The sequence below is a fragment of the Hyperolius riggenbachi genome, chromosome 5 (genome assembly GCF_040937935.1).
Source record: "Hyperolius riggenbachi isolate aHypRig1 chromosome 5, aHypRig1.pri, whole genome shotgun sequence".
In the NCBI taxonomy this organism is placed as follows: domain Eukaryota; kingdom Metazoa; phylum Chordata; class Amphibia; order Anura; family Hyperoliidae; genus Hyperolius; species Hyperolius riggenbachi.
The window spans coordinates 341,952,829-341,973,495 of record NC_090650.1 but is presented as its reverse complement, the minus strand read 5'-3'; the positions used below and the strand labels follow the sequence as shown (position 1 = coordinate 341,973,495).

The window sequence follows — 20,667 nt, the reverse complement described above, 5'->3', positions numbered from 1 at the left end:
TTCTGTAATGGCTGAGTGCATTGTACTCCCCATTCACTCCTCCTGCTGAAACAAGCTCCTCCTGCCCCCTGCATAACAACAGGACATGTCTAAAACCTGTTTGTACAGCCCCGATCCTGCAATGATGTCTGGGTAATCGAGTTCCGATCCCTGCCGAGTGACATGTCTTGTACCTGTGTACCAGGCTTTACACTCCAGTCCAACTGCAGCCAGAATAAGAAGGCTGGGTTCACACATAAAAAGTGTCCAGCAGAGCTGGGACAAGGTCCTCTGGCACCCAAGGTTGAGACACCAAAGTGTGCCCCTCCCACCCCAGCCATCACACTGACACTGATTGCTATTACACTAAGAGGTTCCCCCGCCCCCCCCTCCCCCCCCCCAACCTTAATCTCTAGTTATCTGGCTTGCAGTCACTGCCATGTATTCCCTTTTCTTATTTTCTCTGCTTCAAACACAATAGGGGAATGATAGCTGAGTGAGTTATGTGCCCCCCCCCTACACTACAGGAGCCTCTCTCGCCTCTGCCTCGGCCCTGGTGTTCAGTCCTATGGCTGTGTTCACACATAAAAGGTGTACATTTCCAGTCCAGTCAGGTAAAACTGATAGAAAACTGATGTAAAACTGACAGGACAGGACTTGACCGGACCGGAAATATGCAGATTTATGGGTGAACCCGGCGTAACTGGTTAGCCCTACAGAGACAAAATAAGAGATTTAGTCATTCTAATCTAATCTATGTTCTGAAGAGTGAAAAAGGGTTATAATCATTGTCAGGTTTTCATTTTTGTCCTGATTTCCACACGCTTCCTTTCTCATAGACTGTTGTCCTTGATCACACGGCCGCGACTGGGAGTGCTCTGCGCATGACATCATCACTGCGTCATGTGCATAGCGCTCCCAGCAGCGTGATCAAGACTGTGCACTAATGCCTGACCCAGCCGACCAGGAACTACAGTAGCTGCGGGTGGCATTTGCCGGAGAAAGGAGGGGGATGGAGGAGCGGGGGGCATGAGCATGAGGACTACTCGATTTACATGTCTCCCCCCCTCCTTTCCCCATGTTTACTATATGTTTCAGCTCTGGTATCCTGTAAAGCAATACTGAAGGAAGTGCTCATGTTCCCGAGCACTTCCCAAGACTGCTGAGGAGTCCCGAAATCCCAGAACTTCACTGGGGACAGTGGTGGCACGAGGGCAGAGGAAAGACCGTGAAGGCTCTCTGGGATCCAGAACCTTCCTTCTCCATAGAGGAGCATCTCCTTTTTGCTGCTTCAGTATTGCTTTTAATTATGATCTTTGTAACTTTTCATGTATACTTTGTGACGTTACATTTTTTTTACAGCCTCAAAATGAGGATAAATATTTGGAAATAGCTCCAAACTGAAAAGACAAAATACTGCAAGTGTTATTCAAGCATAGATTACCGGTACTTTTGTTTCATTTCTTTCTGTTAATGAAATTAAACAAAAGTACTCATTTGGTGAATATGTAAAATATATAAAATAAAGCTTGGTACATTGAGCCCAAGGTCAGATAACTCCTGAGATCTTTTTAGCGCACCATGGCCCAAACATCTACAAATTCCATTCTCCATGTCTTAGATTGGCTTAGAAAAACAAAAGTTTGCTTTCTTAAAACACAAAGAATTTGCGATAATTCAGGTTGGAGTGAGCTTGAGATGTGTCCCAGTGCATCACTGCTGAATATAAGATTAGATTGGCTTAGATTGGGTAATTCCTGATACACTGCTATGGGTTACTGCTCCACGCAAATAGTCATGGCATGGCCCATCTACTTCCTTTCAGAATATTTCCTATTAGGTAGATACTGTATTATATTAACAGGTAAAGCATAATGAAAATTCCACTTACCATGAACAGCTGCAGCAACAGCACCAACAGAAGCAACAAGCGTTTGATCCCCTATTCCCAACTCCCTGTTGTGCCTGAGAAGAGCTCACAGTCTCTTGGTGCACTGACATCTGCCGTTTGCGCATTTCCATCCGTTCAGTTCCCATGGGCTGCAAGCAAGAACAAAACCGTGTCAGACAAAGGAACAAAGACAAGGTAAAGAGTCCTGGGCTGAAAGAATATAGATACAGTCCTTGCTGAGTTTAAATACAATAACATTAAACCGTTATTCAGGAAGATAGCTAGATTCCAGTGTGCAACTTATAAATCACCACCTATCTGCACAATAATCAGAAGGATGAACTATGGGAACCTCTGCAATATGGTTACTGTAGATATGATGATTTTCTTGGCTGAAATTGTCCATTTCAATCTGTTTGGCCAGCCATAGGGGTCCATGTTCACTGTACAGGTCACTAACATACCTGATGGCAATGGATACTGCCCTGTAACTCCATAACCAAGTTGGATTTTTTTTTTTGCAAATTTATAGGGTGAGTAATGTGTAGCTATGGAAACTGCATCTTTTGCTTAATGGACTTCCTCCATTTACCACTAGCCATATCGCCACATATTCACCTGAAAATTGTCTTTTAAATCAATGTACCACTAGATGTTTTAGCAGACAATAGTCCTCAGTGTCTGTGGTTCAAGCTACAAACATACAAACAATATATATTGCCCAAAATTATCTTTAGTGATCAATTCATGTAACATCTTACCCCTGATCCGTGTACAGACAGGATGCTCGATCCCATACTATGGAAATTGGAGGAGTTTTGGCCTCGATTCATCAAGACTTATCGAATCAATTATCGACAGCTCAGTAAAATACCGAACTCGATAAGTTTATTTTAGGATTCATCAAAGTCATCTACAGCTGTTAGCGAGCATTCGGTAATCATTCGGTAATGATGCGGTAAAACGGAAGAAAGTGCAATTCATGAAAATGAAAGGGGGCGTGGTTTAGCTTTAAATTTAGGATTAGTTATCTCCTTCACTGCTCTGTCGTTATTCCTGTCAGATCATTGCTGACAGAGAAGATGGAGGCATTTGAAGTGGTTATGTATCAGCTGAGAGTGATTTAAAGGCGCAGAATGGCAAGAATAAGGTCTACAACTACATCTTTTTGCAAGAGAATGGGTTTATTTGCTATAACAGGACATCTGCATTTCTCTTGAATCATCTTGTAAGAGAACACAGGCAGTGCCAGGGTTAACTAAATTGCTAGCTGCACTACATTTTTTTCAGAAAAGGCTCCTATCAAGCCATAGCTGGCAAAATTGTGGGATTGTTCCAAACCACTTCCAGAATCCTGGTCCAGGTGTTAAGCCCTATTCGGAATGTTGCTATGTGGTGTTCAAAGGACTGTCTTTTACCCACAATTCCATGGGAATCTTATGGCCTTGTTTTAAATTACCGCTGTAAAATGGAAATATCGACACGTTACCGAATGGTTACCGCATTGTAATAGAATTCACACTGAATGCGGAAAAACCTTGATGAATACAACTAGAAATCGATAAACTTTGAATTCGGTAATTTAACGAACTGGAAAAAGCTATCGCAAAGACAATGATGAATCGAGGCCAAATAGAAGATACCCCACTGAGCACACAGCGGGATTGACTAAGGCCTCTTGGACACTACATGTGATTCCGATTTTGGATTCCGATTAAAAATCTTAGCAGCATGCAGTACGTTTTTTAATCGGAATCCAAAATTGGATCAGATAAAAAAATCGGAATCACATGTATTGTGCAAGAGGCCCAAGGCCGGTTTTCACACTGTGATGGACCGCACCGCCAAAAACAGCCCTCGGTGATTACCGCATTAGTACGTGCTCACTTCCTGCATGGAGAAGCAATGACGTGCATGGAAGCATATTGCTAAAATATGCTTCTGCGCATGTGCGACACCTAAAACTTGCGGTGTTACTTTTACAACCCGTGCTTTGCCATTGACTTGTCACTTACATGACTTCCAGTCCGTTGCATATCTGTGAGAGAATGCGGAAAAGCCGCCGCGTGTTCTGACAGCAAGGCGGCTGATTCCACGTCCAACGCGGCGGTCTGCACGCGGAAGCGTGCATCTAGTGACATGGCAGAACGCGGAAAAGCCGCCGCATGTACTGACAGCAAGGCGGCTGGTTCCGCGTCCAGCGCGGCAGTTTGCACGCAGCAACGTGCAGCTGGTGTGGCTAGGCCTGTTGGTTCACACAAGTTTAGGAATACGCACGCGCACGCTGAAAGGCAGAACTTTTATGATGGTCAAGGAGGGATCAGCTGACCCGGCCGGTCAGCTGACCTCAGAGCTGGTAACCATTGGTTGATCACTTTAGGGTGGCGCCAGAGAACACTGCTCTATATATGGTTACTGCTGGCCACTCTTAAGTTGTCTGCCGTTGCGATCACTACGTGGAAGCACTCAGACCTTAGTCAGATCCAACAGTGTGTTTGAACCAGGAGGACCTGGGAATTCACACTGAGAGATTACTTGTATTATCATTCTGTTATACTTCAGACTAGTTCCAGGGTGTAGAGACCAAGGACCTTACACCCAAGACTAGGGAACTTGTGTTATCATTCTGTTATACTTCAGACTAGTTCCAGGGTGTAGAGACCAAGGACCTCACACCCAAGACTAGGGAACTTGTGTTATCATTCTGTTATATATCAGACTAGTTCCAGGGTGTAGAGACCACGGACCTCACACCCAAGACTAGGCATTGTTTGATATTTGTTATGACCTGTTGCTTTCCTGACTATCCCTCTGCTTTCTGATTCGGTACCACGCATATCTGATATCACGTTGCCAAACCCTGCCTGACTTGGATACCGAATCAGCCTTCTGTCTTTGTACTTTATCTTTCTGTGTGTTGCCGACCTGGCTTGCCCGACCTCGAGAGCTATCTCTCTCCACTTAAGAGATAGTCTCCAAGATCAGTCAGTGACATCCACTTTCAGGTGTCACTCACTCTCTGGTCCTTCCTACCTTCAGCCTGACTCCACCCCTTGGAGAGCCTCAGGCTGCTGGAAGGTTTCTATACTCTCCATAGCAGTATCTTCTGTACTGCTTAGGGTCACCTGTTCATCAGGTGGGTTGCTCAAAGTCATACTGTTACACCAAACACTCACCATATATATCTAGAGGTGTCCAGAGGTTAGCACTATATCTGTATTATTGTATTATTGGTGATTCTGCAGATCATCCATACTCAGGTATAGATCTGTATTCTTGGTGATACTGCAGATCACCAATAATCAGATTCTCTCTGCGTGTCGACACCGATCGTTACAGAACGGCAGACCAAACCCAAATGGACGCACTCAACAGCCGTCAGGATGCATTCACCACCTCGGTGGAAAATTTCATCCAAGTGCTGGACGATCATCAGACCCAGATCAATGCCTTGTCTGGGTCTGCACAAACCTTACAGACGGCTGTGGATACAGTGCGATCTCCTCTTAGCACAGACGTACGCATGTCTGTACCTGAAAGGTTTTCTGGCCATAAATCTGACTTTCAGAACTTCAGAAAACGAGTGTTATCGTACTTTGAGTTGAGACCTAATTCTTCAGGAACGGTAGCACAAAGAATTACGTTTGTTAAGACTCTATTGTCAGGGGATTCCCAGACCTGGGCATATAATCTCCAGCCAGGGAATGAGGCTCTAGCCTCGGTTGAGTCATTTTTTAAAGCCATGGCTATAATTTATGATGATCCGGACATTGCCTCTACCGCTGAGCGGAAGCTCAAGACTTTGCGGCAGGGCAGGGATCCGGTGGAAGTTTACGCAGCTGAGTTTAGAAAATGGGCAGTTTCAGTTAGATGGGGCTCATTTGCGCTCCTAGACTGTTTTTTGTCAGGGCTGTCAGATGCGGTCTCAGAGCTAATGCTAAGTCATCCTGAGCCGAAGTCTATCGATGAGGCCATATCTTTGGCCATCAGGGTTGATCGTCGCTTACGTTACCAAAGGCAGACTCGGGGTAGGAACAATGTGAGACGTGTCCTACGTTGCACCTCCATCTGTTTCATCTCCACCCGCTTCGCCTCCACCAGAACCAATGCAGATTGGTCGATCGAGATTGTCCCGGGTGGAACGGAGGCGCAGAGAAACAGAGCAGCTGTGTCTATACTGTGTAGAGGGGGGTCATAAAGTGCAGAATTGTCCCAAGAAGTCGGGAAACGCTGCCGCCTAGGTGTAGTCAGAGGTAATACCCTAGGCGTGCAGTCATTACCTCTAGATGATAAACGTTTACTCCTCCCTTGTACTATATCTTGGAAGGATAAGACAGAGACCACTGAAGCTTTCATTGACTCTGGCTCAGCAGCCAACTTTATGGATTATGAATTTGCTAAGAAATTGGGAATTCCAATTTCCCCCTTGAAGCAACAGATTCTGGTCACTGCAGTGGATGACTCCCCCCTGCAGAGTAACCACCCTCTGTCTCAAACCCCTGAGTTAAGGGTTACGGTAGGGGTGTTACATAGAGAGAATTTACAGTTTCTAGTGTTGCGAATGACAACCTCCACGATCATTCTTGGTATGCCATGGTTACAACTTCACTCGCCTCAGATCAATTGGGCTACAGGTCAGCTAACGAGCTGGTCTACCCATTGTTATCATCATTGTCTAGAGAAGGTAATCTTGGGTGAAACCAAGATTCACATGGAGGGATTGCCAGATCAGTATTCAGAATTTGCGGACGTGTTTTGTCCTAAGTCAGCCGAGAAACTTCCTCCACACCGTCCTTTTGATTGCCCCATTGATCTCAGGTCTGGTTGTATGCCCCCTAGAGGTCATCTCTATAATCTATCTGGGCCAGAGAAATTAGCCATTCAAGAATACATCCGAGAAAATTTAGCAAAGGGTTTTATTCGTCCTTCTCGGTCTCCAGCAGGGGCCGGGTTCTTTTTTGTGAAAAAGAAGGATGGAGGCCTCCGTCCATGCATTGATTATCGGGGCTTAAATAAGATTACCGTAAAGAATCATTATCCCCTGCCCTTGATAGACGATTTGTTTACCCAGGTCACCAGTGCTAAGATTTTCTCGAAGCTGGATTTAAGGGGTGCATACAACCTTGTGCGTATCAGGGACGGCGATGAATGGAAGACGGCCTTTAACACGCCCGATGGGCATTACGAGTACCTAGTGATGCCCTTCGGGTTGTGTAACGCCACGGCCGTCTTCCAAGAGTTGATTAATGAGGTGTTCAGAGAGGTATTGGGCAAATTCGTCTTGGTGTATTTAGACGACATACTAATTTTCTCGTCCAACGTCTCAGAACACAGAAAGCATGTTAAGTTTGTGTTACGAAAGCTAAGACAAAATATGCTGTATGCTAAATTGGAAAAGTGCATTTTCGAAGTGACCGCTGTCGCCTTTCTGGGGTACATAATTTCGACCTCTGGCCTCTCTATGGACCCTGGAAAAGTTTCAGCTGTCTTGGAGTGGCCCCAACCTGTAGGGCTGAAAGCTCTCCAGAAATTCCTGGGGTTCGCCAACTACTATAGGAAGTTCATAAAGGGGTACTCTACGGTGATTTCACCTCTCACCAGTCTCACCAAAAAAGGGGCAGATACTCACCACTGGTCCCCTGAGGCCCATGCTGCTTTCTCCACCCTGAAGAAACTGTTCTGTTCTGCACCCATACTAAGACATGTGGACATCTCCTTTCCCTTTATCGTGGAGGTAGATGCCTCAGAGGTAGGGGTAGGGGCTGTGCTGTCTCAGCGTTCCGGTTTGCAGGGAAAACTGCATCCTTGTGCCTATTTCTCCAGTAGGTTTTCACCCGCAGAGAAAAACTACGATATAGGCAATAGGGAACTTCTAGCCATCAAATTGGCGTTTGAGGAATGGCGACATTGGCTAGAAGGGGCAGAACATACCATTACGGTTTACACTGAACACAAGAATTTGGAGTACATTAAAGGTGCTAAGAGACTGAGCCCCCGACAGGCCCGGTGGTCATTATTTTTCTCAAGATTCAGATTTGTAATCACGTATACCCCTGGTAGTAAGAACATCATGGCTGATGCCTTATCCAGATGCTTTGAGCCCGAGACAGCACAGCCCTCAGACCCAGAAACCATTGTTCCTCAAAAGATGGTTCTGGCAGCCACTAAGACCTGGAAAGACTGGACAGTCACGTTGGGTCCGTTCCAACAAGATGTACCAGAGGGGAAGCCTGAGGGGGTCATGTTTGTACCATTGCCATTTCGCTTACAAATATTGCAGCTGTTCCATTCCCACAAGAATGCTGGGTATCCTGGGGCCACCAGAACTCAAGATCTCATTGCTAGATGTGCTTGGTGGCCGTCATTGGCTACTGACTGCAAGGAGTATGTGAGGGAATGTGTAGTGTGTGCTAGGAGCAAACCCTCCCGTCAGGCACCTGTTGGAACATTGCAGCCTCTGCCAGTCCCGAGTGAACCATGGACCCATTTGTCCATGGATTTTGTGGGCGAGCTCCCCAGGTCTGAGGGCATGACGGTCATTTGGGTGGTAGTCGATCGATTCAGTAAGATGGCCCATTTTGTCCCCTTGAAAGGACTCCCCGCGGCCCAGGAATTGGCCGATCTCTTCATCCAGCACGTTATCCGGCTGCATGGCATTCCGGAAAATATAGTGTCAGATCGGGGAGTCCAATTTGTTCCCAAGTTTTGGAGGGCATTCTGCCATCAGTTAGACACGGAGCTTTCTTTCTCATCAGGCTACCACCCATAGACCAATGGCCAGACCGAAAGAACGAATCAGTCTCTGGAACAATTTCTGAGGTGTTATGTTGCAGATGCACAAACCGACTGGGTCAAATTTTTGCCGTTTGCAGAATTTGCACACAACAATCTGAAGAGTTCCTCCTCAGGATTTTCCCCATTTCAGGTGGTGACGGGAAGGTTACCTAAGTTCTCCCCATTGCCAGTGGCTTCTACTCCGTTTCCAGCACTGGAGAACTGGCAGAAGTCTTTGAAACAGATCTGGGGAATGGTTGAAAGAAATCTGGGGAGGGCTTTTCAGAACCAGAAAAAACAGGCTGACAAGAGGCGTTCCATAGAATGGGAATTTCTTCCAGGAGACTTGGTCTGGGTGTCCAAGCAACATTTGGCTCTAAAGCAACTGTCACCCAAGTTAGGTCCTAGATTTGTGGGTCCTTTTCCAGTAACCAGGAAAATCAATAATGTCACTTATGCCATTGATCTCCCTACCAGCATGCGAGGTGTGAGATCATTTCATGTGTCCTTGCTCAAGCCAGCAGTGCACGTGGATTCCTCTCCCCCCGTGTTGATTGATGACCAACGCGAGTATGAAATTGAGAAGATTCTGGACTCACGGCTTGTGTAGAACTCCGTGCAGTATTTGGTTCACTGGAAGGGGTATGGCATAGAGGAGAGAACTTGGGTGCCAGACTGTCGTATGCACGCAGAGGAGTTAAAAAAGGAATTCCATAACTTGCATCCTGGGAAGCCGGGTAGGAGATGTCCGGAGTCCACTCCTCAGGGTAGGGGGGTACTGTGAGAGAACACGGAAAAGCCGCCGCGTGTTCTGACAGCAAGGCGGCTGATTCCGCGTCCAACGCGGCGGTCTGCACGCGGAAGCGTGCATCTAGTGACATGGCAGAACGCGGAAAAGCCGCCGCATGTACTGACAGCAAGGCGGCTGGTTCTGCGTCCAGCGCGGCGGTTTGCACGCAGCAACGTGCAGCTGGTGTGGCTGGGCCTGTTGGTTCACACAGGTTTAGGAATACGCGCGCGCTGAAAGGCAGAACTTTTATGATGGTCAAGGGGGGGGATCAGCTGACCCGGCCGGTCAGCTGACCTCAGAGCTGGTAACCATTGGTTGATCACTTTAGGGTGGCGCCAGAGAACACTGCTCTATATATGGTTACTGCTGGCCACTCTCAAGTTGTCTGCCGTTGCGATCACTACGTGGAAGCACTCAGACCTTAGTCAGATCCAACAGTGTGTTTGAACCAGGAGGACCTGGGAATTCACACTGAGCCAGATTACTTGTATTATCATTCTGTTATACTTCATACTAGTTCCAGGGTGTAGAGACCACGGACCTCACACCCAAGACTAGGGAACTTATGTCATCATTCTGTTATACATCAGACTAGTTCCAGGGTGTAGAGACCACGGACCTCACACCCAAGACTAGGCATTGTTTGATATTTGTTATGACCTGTTGCTTTCCTGACTATCCCTCTGCTTTCTGATTCGGTACCACGCATATATGATATCACGTTGCCAAACCCTGCCTGACTTGGATACCGAATCAGCCTTCTGTCTTTGTACTTTATCTTTCTGTGTGTTGCCGACCTGGCTTGCCCGACCTCGAGAGCTATCTCTCTCCACTTAAGAGATAGTCTCCAAGATCAGTCAGTGACATCCACCTTCAGGTGTCACTCACTCTCTGGTCCTTCCTACCTTCAGCCTGACTCCACCCCTTGGAGAGTCTCAGGCTGCTGGAAGGTTTCTGTACTCTCCATAGCAGTATCTTCTGTACTGCTTAGGGTCACCTGTTCATCAGGTGGGTTGCTCAAAGTCATACTGTTACACCAAACACTCACCATATATATCTAGAGGTGTCCAGAGGTTAGCACTATATCTGTATTATTGGTGATTCTGCAGATCATCCATAATCAGGTATAGATCTGTATTCTTGGTGATACTGCAGATCACCAATAATCAGATTCTCTCTGCGTGCCGACACCGATCGTTACAATATCCATGCAGGTTGCTGCAGAGCCACACAGTAACGTAGGTTTGCTTTCACGTCGGGGATGTGGCGAAAACTTCCATCGCATCGCACTCCACCGGTTTGAAAGGCCCCTGTAATGATCCGCTCAGCTGGATGCACTGGCAGACAGCTGTTTGACCATTCCTCTAGTCTGTGGGCTGCAGGTCTCTGCAAGAGAGACCTGTCTTTCCATTACAAGTTTCTGGTCTGTTCTGCTGCTGAGGAATTTGCATACACTCGTTATGCAAATCCCCTACCTGCCTCCTTTGATGACTTGCAGTATAAAGAGCTATGTTTCCCAGAGTCCTTTGCTGGTCATAAGGGTTAGTCCTGTGGAACACTCTTGGAGTGTCAGCCTTGCTCATTGTTTGAAGATTAGTTTAGAGTAATTCCTGGAACTGCACTGAGCAGATTCCCTAGTGCAGTTAGGATTGCACATCTGTTTTGTTTGTCTGTTGTGATTGTTCTGTCCCAGCGGTGGTCGACAGGAAGTCATTCTGATCTTTGTTCTTGGAGTATAGCTGGAGCAGCGGTTGCTACCAGCTATCTCCTCTATATGTTTTGCCTGGATCGCACTCGCCTTGCGCTAGTGCTGTGGATCCGTCTCTCTCACTTATTCCTGTTTTCGTGTATCTGTCTTGTCTGCTACGAACGCTTGCTGGAGGCTCGGTGAGGTAACCGTTGAGCAAGCGCTCGCGTCCTCTGTTTCATGTTTGTCTGTCGGTGGTTAGTTAGGCGTGCTTGTCTCTGTTGTGCTTAACACGCGGAGACCGCGCATAAACGCGTGCACTGTTGCGAATGAGTGCGGTGTTCGCGTTTAGCTAGCGTTTGTTATTTTCCTTATCTTCTTATTGTATCATTTGCTGTGCCTTAGCTACTCTCGTGCTCTGCCTTGCTGTAGCCTTGTGTCACCTCGGGCAATCGCATCTCTCGCGATTGCGTTCCTACTTCATATCTGCTGTTGTGTATGCACCGTCGCGGGTTGGCGACTAGTTTGGTGCACACACATACAATCTGTCCCTGTGCTCATTCTCTTTCGCAATCGCTTCTCTTGCGATTGCGTTCTCACTTGGTTTTCTTTGTTGTGTGTCCGCCGTCGCAGGGTGGCGGCTAGATTGGTGGACATACATACATTCCTCATCTGTGCTTATTCGGTCTTGTGTCGCTGTTAGCAATCGCTATCTCTGGCGATTGCCTTCTCACTTTGTCTTCATGGTTGTGTGTTCATCGTCGCAGGGTGGCGACTAGTTTGGTGGACACACATACCCTCTGTCGCTTTGATCTCTCTCTTTCAGGGCTATCTTGCCCTGCGTTTCTTCCCTTCGTGCAATTCCTGTCTGGCGTGTGTGGCAGGGCAGAGGAGCTGTTCCTCTGCACTCCACAGCTCCACCTGTCGACAGGAATTTCCCTCTACAGGTGCATTGCACCTTTTGCTGGGTTCCCTCAAATTACACGCTTGTGGAGGATTTCCGCAGTGTCAGCGCACGCCCTGTGCGCTGATCACGGAGAGAATTCCACAATCGTTACAGCCCCATAGAATTTCATTGCCCTGCAGTGGGGTGTGGTAAAAATGCTGCGCCGCACCGCCCCAGTGTGAAAGGTCCCTAAAGCAGTTAGTGAAGTATTGTCTATGGAGACACCAGGGGATAAGGGATACTTGTAATCACAAAAAATTGTCTCGGGTGATAAAGTCTACCATGTGTGCACAGGTTCATTCTGAAGATAGCAGGTGATGTAGCTTGACAGTGTACAATGAAGTAACCTCATAGAGGTTGTCTGATGCAATTATTTTTGAATTCATCCAGCCTTTTTTCAATACAAATATGATGTTTAGCTCTAAAGAGAGAGCAGAGGGAGGATGAGCAAGATTGAGATACTACTGGTGCCCATGGCAATAAATAACAAGATCGATTGTGAATGGTTTTCCAGCATTGTGTGTGTGGTGCGAAGGACACAGCTGCTCAGGCGTATGAAACCTGACTATGAGCCGGTGCCAAGCTTCGACCATTTTGCTTGAAATGGTCCTGGATCAAACCATATGAAGAAAAGAGACGGCGCTCCACTGGCTGCAAACACTTTGCCGTGTATTTCGCAACAGGAGCACTACATGTTACGGACGTAGTCCTTCATCTGCTGCGATCATTTTTGATCATTTCATCCAGCCTTTTTAAGTACAAGTATGATGTTCAACTATTTGCCAAACAGTGAGTACAGCTCTAAAGAGAGGGCAGAGGCAGGATGAGCAAGACTGAGGTACTGCTGGCGCCCACGGCTACAAATAACAAGATCGGTTGTGAAGGCCTGATCATTCATGAGCAGTTGACAGACTTCAAGAGGTACCAGTACCAATTATAAGAATGCGCCCATAACAATCATCCATGATTGTTTCAGGTGAACTTTTCCTGTACAAACGCGCTCCTTGGCTATATGTCAAGCACTGTATTTTGCTTTCTGTGAGAGGGAGGAGAAAGGGCGAGCAAGCTGCTGGCGCCTCCTGCAAGAAGTAATATTAGCGATCATGAATAGTTTTCCAGCACGCATGGATGGATGTCAAGAGATACCACTACAAACTTAAAGAGACTCTGTAACAAAAAATAGTTCCCCTGGGGGTACTCACCTCGGTAGGAGGAAGCCTCTGGATCCTAAGGACGCTTCCCCCGTCCTCCGGTGTCCAACGGAGGTCTCGCTGCAGCCCACAGAACGCACAGCCGAAAATTTGTCAGGCTGTGCAATATTTACCTTTTCTGGCTCCAGCGGAGGCGCTGTTGTGACTCACCACTCAGAATTAGCTGGAAATAGCCGATCTCTGTCCGGTCCGCTCTACTACGCAGGCGCAAGAGACTTGCGCCTGTGTAGTAGAGCGGGCCGACAGCGATCAGCTATTTTCGCCTATCTCTGAGCATAGAGCTGATACTGCCCCTGCGCTGGAGCCGGGAAGGTAAATATTTACATCCACCGCTGTTCGGAGAGGCACAGCGAGACCGCCGTGGGACAGAGGAGGATGGGAGAAGCCTCAATAGGAGGCTTCCCCCACCCGAGGTGAGTACCCCCTAGGGAAACTTTTTTTTGTTACAGAGTTTCTTTAAAAAAGTCCTCCAAAATAATCATAAATTATCATTTTGGGCATTTGCAAGTGTACTGTAGCCATCTACTGTACACAGGATACTTTATATTTGGCCAAAGTGGTTCTGTATTCCTGGATCGGCTGACTCACTTTTGTCTATGCCGGCGTCTTCCATCCTGCAAAGTTTACTCTGGGTCGGTGAATAACGATTGGCCTCTGTGAATTACCGTATTTTGGACAACTTGGTTTGTTTTTCCCAGCAGGAGAAGGAAGCCAGCAACGTTCTCCCATCTTCTACTTTCAACATATTATATGCCATGCGGCCAAACCAAGCATACATGTTTGTGCAGAGATTGTAGTGCAGGCATTTAGATAATAGCTGGCTCCCTAATACTCCTGTACTAAACTATGTACTGGTACTGGCACAGGAAATTTGAAATCTGTTGTGCACACATTATTTGTGTGTACATTCTCTCAGCTGGGGAGCTGTTCAAGTCTGTTACACTCTGTAAGGTATCTGTGTACTTTCCATCAGAGATGACTACATACAAGACAAAATTATAGAGAGACAACTGATTAATTGATTGATTTATAAGTCTCTGATTGTTTTGTTGCAATTCATGTGACCAGTTAATCAAAGGATTACGGATTTCATCACCTTCTACATTTTTTCCATTTTTGGCAAGCATCTCTACTCATAATTAGGGATGATAAATGAGATGCAAATAATTTCTCCTTGCACTGAAATTTCATGTAAATGTTATGCAGCTTGAATGTGTACCAATAAAATCAGGAAGCTATTTTGATTGGTCCAATTTCAAGCTGCATATGATTTACATGAAATTTGAATACAAGGATACATTATTTGCATCTCATTGATCATCCTTACTCATGATTCTAAAATAAAATATTTCTACTGTAGCTATAGCAGTTGATACACTGTAATTGCTATGGAGCCTAGCAGGACAGGTCCAGACACAAAACTGGTAAGGCATGTCTATTCATTTACCATATACCACATAACTAGTGATGGTCAATTCAATGCAAATATTTCTAAGTTGATGCCGAATTATGCAGGTCCCAGAAAACATGTATTATCCATGAAAATCATGTAGAGTATGCATGCATAATAGAATACAGTAACATAACAGAAAATGAAAGTAAGAAAACATTGCATTATATAAGCAGTATAATATTTGTATAGAGTTATTTTCAGTCACATACCATAAGCACTAGTGGAAAGAGTCACACCAGAACCATCCAGGGTAAATAATAGCTTTTTATTAGGTTAAGACATAAGGCAACATTTTGGAGCCTCAGGTCCTTTCTCAAGCCTGTCTAAACTCTGAATGACAACATCAGCTAGTAAGCCTTGATTCTCATACTCAAAACAGATCTGTGCAGACATGTGCCGACATGTCCATTCTGTCCGGTGTCCGTTGCAGTGATGGACCTCTAATTCCCTGTACGCAGGATAATTACAGACACCAGACTGAAATTGGACATGTCATAATTGCAAGGATGTCCACAAAACATGTGAACATGAAGTGCTGGTGGGATTTGAGGACCGACTGGCAACATGCCGCATTCGTTTTTCACTAGACAAATAACATTTATATTGCGCTTTTTTTTTGGTGGACTTAAAGCACTAGAGCTGCAACCCTTAGAGTAGGTAGTAGAAGTGTCAGGACACCTTACTGCATAGATGCTGGCTGACAGGAAGGTTTGAACCCTGGTCTTCTGTGTTAGAGGCATAGCTTTTATCCAGTACACTATAAACCCACAAAGAAACAATGATTTCAAAATGTACTACTGCAACCAATCAAATTTCAGCTTACTGTTGTGGGGTCAGCTAGAAGATGACTGTTTAAAGGAATACTGTAGGGGGGTCAGGGGAAAATGAGTTGAACTTACCTGGGGCTTCTAACATCAGACATCCTGTGCCTGTGCTGTGACATCAGCAGGAGCGAGGACACGGCAAGGCAGGCGCAGTGGTTTTCAGACTTCAAAGTCTGAAACTCCAGAAGTAAACCGGAGGCGGGGCTGGCGCATCGGTGAGTGGCTGCGCGGCACAGGATGTCTGTGGGGGACCATTGGAAGCCCTGAGTAAGTTCAACTCATTTTTCCCCGAACCTACAGTATTCCTTTAAGTTTAGTTGACATTCCAGTGAATCGTCAGCTTAATCTATCAGCCTGCAAAGCTTTTAATTCTGATATTTTGGCATTATTTGGTTTATGTTGTAGCAAGAAAACACAACATTTTGTGAAAGAAATACCTTTTAATGGCTAACTAAGCTAGCTTTCAGGGATCTAGTCCCCTTCTTCAGGCATATTTCTAGGTGTTAGCTGAAGTAAAACACTGATGCAGGTAAACAGTAAACACAAAGATGACAGTTGTATTGGTTATTGTTTAGCAATTAGGTGTCAGGTGGTCAGTAGGCTGGAGCCTGTGAGCTCATGCAAGAATATAAGTCCAGCAGGTTGAATTTCATGAAGTCAAGTCATCTATGTAAAATAAAACTCTCACCCATGTGTTTACTATTTACCTTCATACAGTTGGATTGCATGCCACCAGCGTTGCCAACCATTGCGGTGCTTATTTCATTCACTACAATAAATTAGTCAGTGCTGTGTTTTTCCAAGAGATTTCAAACGATACATGAGACACCACAAAGCAGAGTACAAAAGGAATAACCAAACCTATATCCATGTCTATGGACAAAATCATATATTCAACCACAAGAAAAAAGCGTCCACAACACTATGAATCTATGTATGACAAACTCCATGATGGTAATATATAATGTTTATTAAGGATACCATAACAATAAAAACAAGTAAAATCAATCAGCAAGGGTTCACAACGGGTGGGGTACTCAAGCAACGCTCTTAAATACAAATAAATAATATGGGTCTAAAGTGACACTAAGTCACTTACCCTCAGGAAGAGACCCCAGACACCGAAGCCCCACTGCAGCAGTGGGGCTTCGGTGTCTGGGGTCTCTTCCTGAGGGTAAGTGCACAGTTTGATTGCATATATTTATTTACATGCGGACTCAGTGTGATTTATAATCACTCTCTATACAGCTGTTATTGGGCACAGCCTGTTATATGCTTGGCCCTGCGTTTACACAGCTCTTACTGTGTGCCTGCCCCTGGTCAGTAATCTAGCTCTTTACACTTAGTGTCACTTTAGACCCATATTATTTATTTGTATTTAAGAGCGTTGCTTGAGTACCCCACCCGTTGTGAACCCTTGCTGATTTATTTTACTTGTTTTTATTGTTATGGTATCCTTAATAAACATTATATATTACCATCATGGAGTTGGTCATACATTGATTCATAGTGTTGTGGACGCTTTTTTTCTGTGTTTTTCCAAAACTGCGTGCAGCAGCAGTGCATTATAAGCGTCGACCTGCTGTGCAGTGCAATAATGAGAATTTCAGGCAGCACAGTCTATACTTCTGATGTTCTCGTGTATTGCACACCAAACGCGTTGCTAAAATGTGCATGGCTTTGTGAATAGTGTGAATGAGGCCTAACTTTTCAGCAACATTTGCTATGGCCTAATATGACCAAGCTGAGGGCTGAACATAAATTAAAAACAAATGCAAAACAGATCCCCTTTTTATTATTATTTAGTATTTATGTATCACTGACATCTTCTGCAGCGCTGTACAAAGTATATTGTCTTGTCACTAACTGTCCCTCAGAGGGCCTCACAATCTAATCCCTACCATAGTCATAAGTCCGTCGTAGCCTAGGGCCAATTTAGGAATAAGCTGTCTCTTTTTGGGATGTGGGAGAAAACCAGTGTGCCCAGAGGAAACCCACTCAGACACGGGGAGAACATACAAACTCTGTGCATATAGTGTCCTACTATATTTCCGCTAGTGTTCTCTGACCTATGAGGCGTCTTAATGGGGGTCTAATTACTGTCTTACTGAACAAGTGTGTCTATTTCAGACAGATTATCATTGCCTTTCAAGATACTCATTGCAGCAAAGCAGAAAATTATAAACAGATGCCTGACTGATCATATAAACAAACAAACAAACACAGAACACTTATATCACGCTTTTCTCCTGGCGGACTCAAAGCGCCAGAGCTGCAGCCGCTAGGATGCGCTCTATAGGCAGTAGCAGTGTTAGGGAGACTTGCCCAGGGTCTCCTACTGAATAGGTGATGGCTTACTGAACAGGCAGAGCCGAGATTCGAACCCTGGTCTCCTGTGTCAGAGGCAGAGCCCTTAACCATTACTCCATTCAGAACTCTGGAAGCCATTAATGCATATAATTTGGATATTTGGAACGCAATACTGGGTGAACGCAATTTGTTTGTTGTTTGTTAGAGAACACACATTAACTAAGCAAATACGTCTCCTTTCCAAACGCTGCCTTGGCCACAGACATAAAACAAATAGGCATTGGCAAAACAGAACGGATCATAGTTCTCCCAGCCAATCAGACCTCAGGACAGTGTTTGTTTTGTAAATAAAAAAAAAAAAAAGAAATAGACGAACAACACAAAGTAATGGATGGAAAATGGCTTTCGACAAAATGTTTATCCGTAAGATAAAATAATTTGCATGCTGGCTACCAGGTGCACTGCCTGGAAATAGCCAAAGGTGAATTCAGTCCTCGGGAGAGTGGAGTCCTGTAAGTGCAATCATTTCTTATTCAATCATCTTCTGCAGGCTGAGTAAAAATAACACAACACTGTGGCGTGACCAGTGCAGCTCTTCACATGGAAAAAGGAAAGTTAAGTCAATTATTCGAAGTAGTAAGAAAGTCAATGGAAACATTTTTCTTCCTAATTTCATATTTGTTGTAATCCACAAATCCACAATATCATTGTCTAATAATTAAAAATGGTTTATAAAATGCTTAATGGTTTTGAGCAGATACAAAGCTTACCATATGTTATGCAGCTTGGACTTATTAAAGAATGTTATATGGTGTATCACATCTTTCTTTTATTTTCCTTGTTTGCACTGCAGCAATCCATTAAATATTGAATGAAATACATGATTCTTTAAAATATCGAAATAAATACTACATGAGGTAAAAATATTTGTGAATTGTCATGAAGTTGTTTGATAATTTACCACACCATTACCGCATATGTGAAAATCTTAATGAATACTCAAAAAAATTGTTTTACCTTCTGAGGTAATTTACCTCACATGCCATTTTTTACCAAACAGGTCTCTGTGAGATGTTTAATTACCCCCTGTGCTCAACATAAACACAAATAAGACTTGCATTTGATGCGACGTTAAGGTCGCATAACGTGCCCCTAACGCAAAACATGTTAGCTTTGAAGTTGGACGTTATATTGCACTGTGTTATGCGTCTCTTGATGCGTACGTGATGCAAACTTTTTGACGCATACGGATCGAACGCAAACGGCGCATGCGGCACATTTAAAAAAAAACATTACTGAGCATGTGCAAACAGTCTAACGTAGCCAAATACGAGTATGACGCACAGCACGCTGCCCTTTCATTTAACGTGCAGCGTTATACTCAAACGCAACGTGGGCACTGTGAACAGTCCATTGTATTTACATTACTGTGAGTTGGGCTGCGTTACAGGCTGCTGTAACGTGCGGCTGTAATGTCCCACTGTGAAAGCAGCCTTAGAGTACTCATAGTATGCAACGAGAACCCTGGCACTAGAGGATCACATTTTTCACATAACAAAGACATAGGCTTTATAATTATATTTCTATTTGACATAATATTACATGAACATGACTGTGGATTTCATTATAGTTTATATTTTGACTTTCTGTTATAAACATTTTTTCAGATGAGGCTGACTCTTTGTAATTAGGAATGCAATCTGTGCATTGATTGCTATTTTTTTCTCCATGTTTGAAATGCTGATCACCAATTTTTTATACCAGATTAATAAAAAAGAGAGCAGGGATTTTTCACTGATGAACTCTGCTTGAAAAGTGGAGACAAATAAGGACTTATTTAATCTTAAGTACAGAAAAGAAGCTGCACAGCCGCACTAAAATGATTTAAAGACAAAAAAATGACAAACAAATTACGTAAATGTGATAAAAAGAATCCTCCCTGACGTGAACTATCCAACGAAGGGAGAGAAATGCCACATGTGGTGGACAAGTGTTCTTTACTGTGGTTTTCAACATTATCAAAGTCCCACTTTTTTAGTGAACAGGTGAGTTCTCATTTTTATACACAGTATGTGGCAATGTGAACAGTACTGGCAAAAAAGTTAATTTCAGAGTTGTAGTTACAGACTTAAAGAGAACCCGAGGTGGGACACAGAGGTATGTTCTCTGCCTCATGCCATGCCTCTGTGTCCCCACACTGCCACTCTCTGCCCCCCCCCACCGCCGTGCTATAGCTCCCCGATATTGGCAAGATTATTTGTCGCCATCTTGGAGGTAAACACAGGGAGCGGGATTCCCTGTTCAAAACGGGGGGCGTTCTTACAGGGTTTCCAGAGCTGCCAGTGGGCAGCTCTCTATCCCTGGCCGCACCCCCTGCCGCTCCCCCGCCTCCCTGCACGCTGGATGAGAGAATTCATTTCTCATCCTAGAGTTGTGACAGCAGCTCCTCTCTGAACAGTTCCTAATTCTGTACTACAAAGACTACACTCCCTGAATCTAGTAACACGCCTGCAATATACAGTAGATGCCTTTGGGTGAAATACAGCATGTGACAGCAAAAGTTTCATAAGTGCTTTTCAATATGAGATTTAGGCTTGTCAGTATTTATATCACAAAAGAAAGGTTTGTTTTATATTGTTTGCAGTTTAAATGTCTGCATTCACCTTATCTAAGGCCTAATTTATGACATTTGTTTCTGTTACTAAATATACGACCTTCTTGTTTATGGAGAGAATATACACTGTTAAGTATCATTTTGCGATATGGTTTATATAGCAGCATAAGACCATACGCTCTATACAT

At 44.7% G+C, this 20,667-nt stretch overlaps 1 protein-coding gene across 2 annotated transcripts in view; it reads right to left on the bottom strand.

The window, feature by feature from the left end:
- The window catches only part of RGS20 (regulator of G protein signaling 20), a 228,689-nt gene that overhangs the window by 22,245 nt on the left and 185,777 nt on the right, over nucleotides 1–20,667 (bottom strand). For both annotated transcript variants that reach the window (XM_068234770.1, XM_068234771.1), the window contains exon 2: nucleotides 1,871–2,019. In XM_068234770.1, the coding sequence (XP_068090871.1) occupies nucleotides 1,871–2,019 (149 nt within the window). The remainder of the gene's footprint in view (nucleotides 1–1,870; nucleotides 2,020–20,667) is intronic.